Raw genomic sequence first — 6,127 nt, 5'->3', positions numbered from 1 at the left:
TTAAATAAGATATGTTTGCTTCTTCACATATGTCAAGCAATAATATCCAATGTTAGCAGACTTGACATCTACGCTATTCCACTCAAGTATGGAATGGAAGAATAATGTTCCATTCATCATTGGCATCCTTCAGTCTGGAGAGACTATGGTATCGTGCTCTGGAAAGAGATCCTAAGGCAGCATCTGGTGTGGCTGAAAAGGCCAATTCCAGAATGACAGTCCCTTCCACACTGGGGGCAGATACAATCTGTCCCCTGTCCAGCCCCCAGATTTCGCTGGTTCTGGGACTGCCTCTTTGCCTCAGCCTGCCGCACAAGTGTCTCTTCAAATTGGAGGAGGCCATGGTGCGTCTTTAGCCTCCAGGCTGAACGATCAGAGGTCAAGGATTCCCAGCTGTTAATGTCCATTTCCAAGGCCTTTAGGTCCCTCTTGCAGGTATCCTTACATCGCAGCTCAGGTCTCCCTCTGGGGCGCTTTCCCTGCACTAGTGCTCCATACAGGAGATCTTTCGGAATCCGACTGTCAGCCATTCTCACGACGTGCCCAAGCCAGCGTAGACGTCGCTGCTTCAGTAGTGTATACATGCTAGAGATTCCAGCACATTCCAGGACTGTGCTATTTGGGACTTTGTCATGCCAGGTGATGCCGAGAATACGTCGGAGACAGCGCGCATGTGAAAAGTGTTCAGCTTTTAATGTTCCATTAAAATCCCTAAATCTTACTTCCAACAAAATATTCTTCCTCACATTGGGAGGAATGAAAAGGCGGTATACCAAGACTGCATCCCATTAGCCTGAGCCTTTAAAAATCCACTTCTTTTCTCTAGCACTCGTAATTGTGGGCTAATTTTAGCGCTCTGCTCTTAGACTCATGTATAGAATGAGCTAAATGCAGTATACAGAGGTCTCCAGAGCTACGCCAGCCGTGCCTGGTACGGCTGTTTGACCGAGGGTTATGAAGGGACAAGCATAGTTTTATTATTATTATTTTAAAAAAACACACCCCAGTTTCAACGTTAAAATGGATGTTTGTGGGTTTTTTAAGTGTAAGAGCATTGCTGTCGTCCTCCTGCATAGTAAATTGAAATCGTAATTACCACAGATAAAGCACTTCAAAATTTTGAAGGAGTGCGTAGGGATCACAAGTTCAAATGTTTCCTCTTTATATATTCACCCTAAGAACAGAGGGGAAAGTCAAAACACTGGGAATTTGTGCTGCTGGATTCATTACTGGCTCACCAGAGGGATTTACAATATTGGGAATATTTTATTTATCTATTTATTTGTATTACCCCCCCTTTATTATTTTTTACAAATAACTCAAGGTGGTGAACATATCCAATATGCCTTCCTTCTCTTATTTTCCCCTTAACAACAACCCTGGGTTCAGCTGAGAGAGAGGGACTGGCCCAAGGTCACCCAGCTTTCTTTTGTGCCTAAGGCAGGACTAGAACTCACAACATCCTTGGTGATTGGCCCAAAGCCATCCACCCAGCTTTCGTGCCTAAGATGGGACTAGAACTCACAGTCTCCTGGTGATTGGTCCAAAATCACCCAGTTGGCTTCTGTGCCTAAGGCAAGACTAGAACTCATGGTTTCCTGTTTTCTAGCCTGGTTGCCTTAACCCAGGGGTAGGCAACCTTGGCTCTTTTATGACTGGTGGACTTCAACTCCCAGAATTCCTAAGCCAGCATGGGGGAAACTTTGACCCCTTCATGGCTTCTGGACTTCAACTCCCAGAATTCCTGAGCCAGCATGGCTCAGCTTGGAAACCTCTCCCTTTCCCCTCAGCGTGGCTGGCTCAGGAATTCTGGGAGTTGAAGTCCACGAGTCATCAAAGAACCAAGGTTGCCTATCCCTGTCCTAAGTCCTCCTGTTCTAAGCGGTGAGCCTCCTAGACCAGGGGTAGGCAACCTTGGTTCTTTTATGACTCGTGGACTTCAACTCCCAGAATTCCTGAGCCAGCCACGCTGAGGGGAAAGGGAGAGGTTTCCAAGCTGAGCCATGCTGGCTCAGGAATTCTGGGAGTTGAAGTCCAGAAGTCATGAGGGGGCCATAGTTCCCCCATGCTGGGTCAGGAATTCTGGGAGTTGAAGTCCACGAGTCATCAAAGAGCCAAGGTTGCCTAACCCTGCCTTAACCACTTGACCGAATTGGCTCTCTAATATTAATCAAAGAATAACAAAAAAAAAATTGCAGTGCTGCTTCAAGATATGTGATACTTAAGAGAGAGCCTTGCCTGTAAATTCTTGCTTTTGGTCAGCTGATCGGTGGCTGGAGTATAGAGGATGCTTCTCGGGAACTCTAGCTGAAGAGTGCTGGGAGATAGAGCTGAATTATTTTGGACAGGAAAAAGGAAACAGGTTTTTTGTGAGTTGTAAGAGCTGGTGGGTGGAGATCCTTTCTCTGATTTGTCGTTTTGGTGTCGAGAGCTCCAGAAGACTATTATGAAATCCCTGTAGGAGTTCAAGCGGTTTACAGAGGCAGCGTCCAAAGTTAATTTGTGGACCGGGGCGCAACTTTAGAACTTCGGAATCTTTGTCTTTCAACAGCAGAAGGAAAATGAGATCAGAACTGAATGTGAGACATGGAACAAGATCTGGGTGCCTTTTACAGGGTCATCATTTGTTCTTCACTCATGAAAAGGGTCATCGTTTGTTCTTCACCCATGAAAAGCAGCCTGCTGACAGCTTGGGTGACACGTATAGGGGAAGGACAGACAGAGTCTGGGGGAGGAGTCAAGAGAGCCATCAGCCTAGAGTTGATACGTTCCCACAAATGGTCTAACACCTCTTGAATTCCATTGACTTACCTAGCATCAATTTAACGTTGACCAGATTCTTGTGTAGACTCTTGACTCCTGATGTTGACCATCCTAGTTCAGAGATTCCCCAATTCCAGGATCCTGTATGAGAACATCATTGCATCTTCGGTAAGAGATGGACATCCACATGTGTAATGTTTGTTTGGGGAGCATTACCTATCGCGCTGAGTTCCCATTTCTCCTTTTATTAAAGAAACCAAGGAAGAACTCGAAGAACTGAACAAAGAAATCAGAAAGACAGCAAATATAGTCCGTGCTAAGTTGAAGTGTAAGTATACCCTAACTGTGAGTAAAATTAAAAACTCCGAAGCAGTGAAACATACACTGTATAGAAATTTTTATGAAGGTGCCAGAAAAAAAAGATCTTTGCTACAGTTGTGTATAGATTATTCCGTGGAGCGCATTGTATGCATTTGTACCGCGTGAAAGTTGGAAAAATCTTAATCGTCCTTATTAATGCGAGACTATCAGTTAATTTGTGTGTAATTGAGCGACTAATTTGGAGGATAAGTTCACCATTTATCAAAATATAAATTTTCAAGTATGTCTGGGTTCCTGGTGACTTCATATAGACATCCTTCTTGTTGACAGCCATAGTTGTTATATTCTGGATTTTTAAAAAAAATTGATAGTCTAGCTATGCTATTGGCCAGCACTTTCCCATCCCATTATTAACCAGGACCAACCCTACTTATCTTCTAAGCCCAGGCAAGTTATTTAGGCTCTGACCCCTAAAATGTATTTGCTTTTATATTTAATCTAATGCAGTGTTTCTCAACCTTGGCAACTTTAAGATGGGAGAATAGAATAGAATATTATAGAATAGAATAGAATAGAATAGAATAGAATAGAATAGAAGGGACCTTGGAGGTCTTCTAGTCCATCCCCCTGCTCAACCAGGAGAACCTATACAGTCTCAGACAAGTGACTATACAGCCTCTTTTTGAAAATCTCCAGTGATGGAGTGCCCACAATTTCTGGAGGCAAGCTGTTCCACTGGTTAATTGTCCTCACTGTCAGGAAGTTTCTCCTTAATTCCAGGTTGCTTCTCTCTTTGGTCAGCTTCCAACCATTGTTTCTCGTCCTTCCCTCTGGTGCTTTGGTGAACAACCTGGCCCCCTCTGCCTTGTGGCAGCCCCTCAAATACTGGAACACTGCTATCCTGTCTCCCCTATTTCTTCTTTTCTTTAGACTAGCCAAACCCAAGTCCCGCAGCCGTTCTTCGTATGTTTTAGTCTCCAGGCCTTTGATCATCGTAGTTGCTCTTCTCTGAATTTTTTCCAAACTCTCAACATCTTTTTTGTGATATGGTGACCAAAATTGGCTGTAGTATTCCAGGTGTGGCCTTACTAGAGTTTTATAAAGTGGTACTGATACTTTGTGTGATCTTGATGCTATGCCTCTGTTTATACAACCCAGGATTGTGTTAGCTTTTTTGGCTGCTATGCACACGGCTGGCTCATATTTTATATGTATGTATGTATATATGTATGTATGTATGTATGAATGGTAATGACTATCATCTCTGAAATGGTTTTGTCCGTTTCACAGCCATGGAACAAAATTTAGCTCGAGAGGAGAACATTAACCGAACCTCAGCAGATGTCCGGATACGAAAATCACAGGTAAATGTAGCAGATGAAGGTCAGTCTTGGCAAACCACCATCAAAGCTGAGGGAGACCTAGATGGGGGAAAGGGCATCGTTTAGAAATTCCTTGGGAGAAGAAAGGAAAACTCGTGAACTGCTTTTTGTTTGGCCTGGTTTCAAAGAGAAGGATGCAGAAAAGAATTGCAAGCTGTGAATTTGCTTATCTTCCCGTGAGGAAGGGCATTGTGAGACATTTTTGTTTTCTCCACTTCCACAGTGTCCAGTTGAAAAGGGTGTCTAGGCTCTTTTTAAAAGGCAATCAGCTGACTTGCTGAATCGTCTAAACAAGAAGACTTGTTGACTGTAGGCCCTCGTTCTTAGTGTGACCTATTGTTATGGGGAAGATTAAAAACTAGAGTGGGTGATGAAAGGCACTTATATAAATGAGATAGGTAGGCAGGCAGGCAGACAGATAGACAGACACAAAATAAAAACACTGATAGCATGTAGCCTGGATTCCCAGGAAGAATTAACGGCAACTCATCCTGGATATTATGTGTTAGAGAAAGAGGGTGAAGACAAACACTCCCTAATAGTGGGTGCTTGATGTAGATAGTTAGAGTGCTTTAGTTTGGCACAATACTCTCTATAGATTTTGGAAACATCAACTTAGAAGAATCACCACGTGTCATTCTTGGGTTTGAGGCCTAACGTAAAGTTATAGTAACAGGATTTTGCAGGTTTAGATGTTCCTCCCTCCCTCTGTTTATCTTCATGAACAAGAAGGGGTCATGTGTGAGACACTTTCTCAGGTTACGTTTCTGCCCTGGACTGAATTTTTTTTCATCCAACTGTTGTCTTGGTAGTGGCTCTTTCTTCTCTTTTATCCTTTCTTCCATTCTGTTCTTTCTTCTGTCCTGGCCACTTTTAACGGAAGCACGATTGAAAATGTTTTAACAAACTGCATCCCTGTCTGGTTCGGTGGTAGCAGAGCCTCAGATAGAAGGTCCATACAGGGAGTGGTAAGGACAGCTGAGAAGATTATAGGAAGCTTGCTTCCCGTTATCCAGGATGTGGCTTACAAGCACTTATATGTGCTTAGAGCTCAAAGCATTGTTAGAGACCCCACACCCACTTCATGGCCTGTTTCTGTTGCTCCCCTCTGGGAGGAGGTTTAGAAGTATTTATAGCAAAACTGCTAGATTCTGTAACAGCTTTGTTCCCTATATGCCATCCATCTGGTAAATGCGCAGGATTCTTTTTTCTCGCCATGTATATGTATACATTTGAACTAGACTGTGTTGTTTTTCTGTGGCATAGAATATATGTGGGTATATGCAATTTTTGGGGGGTCATATTTATGTAGTGTATATTGGGGATGGTGACCCTTTGAGAGCTGTATGCAACAAAATTTCATTTTAATGTATACCAGTTAGTGTACATTTAAAGTGACAATAAAGTTATTGTATTCTGTTCTATTCTGTTCTATTCTGTTCTGTTCTATTCTGTTCTACTCTATTATTATTATTATTATTATATTTGGATTTATATCCCGCCCTTCTCCTCGCGGACTCAGGGCGGCTGACAATCAATTAAAATACATAAATAACAATTACAAATTTAAAATTAATTAAAAGAAATATTTGAACATTGTCCAATTAAAATATAATTAAAACCCCTCTAAAAATTACCCTAGGCCAGTCCTGCAAGCTGGA

General features: G+C 42.6%; 1 protein-coding gene across 2 annotated transcripts in view; it reads left to right on the top strand.

Moving 5' to 3' along the window:
* STX2 (syntaxin 2) overlaps positions 1-6,127 on the top strand; it is a 25,310-nt gene that overhangs the window by 9,781 nt on the left and 9,402 nt on the right. For both annotated transcript variants that reach the window (XM_015825147.1, XM_015825148.1), the window contains 2 exons: positions 3,017-3,091; positions 4,375-4,448. In XM_015825147.1, the coding sequence (XP_015680633.1) occupies positions 3,017-3,091; positions 4,375-4,448 (149 nt within the window). The remainder of the gene's footprint in view (positions 1-3,016; positions 3,092-4,374; positions 4,449-6,127) is intronic.

Source organism: Protobothrops mucrosquamatus, unplaced genomic scaffold, assembly GCF_001527695.2.
Source record: "Protobothrops mucrosquamatus isolate PMUCROS unplaced genomic scaffold, P.Mucros_1.0 scaffold2514, whole genome shotgun sequence".
In the NCBI taxonomy this organism is placed as follows: Eukaryota; Metazoa; Chordata; class Lepidosauria; order Squamata; family Viperidae; genus Protobothrops; species Protobothrops mucrosquamatus.
This window is presented reverse-complemented; position numbering and strand designations above follow the sequence as displayed.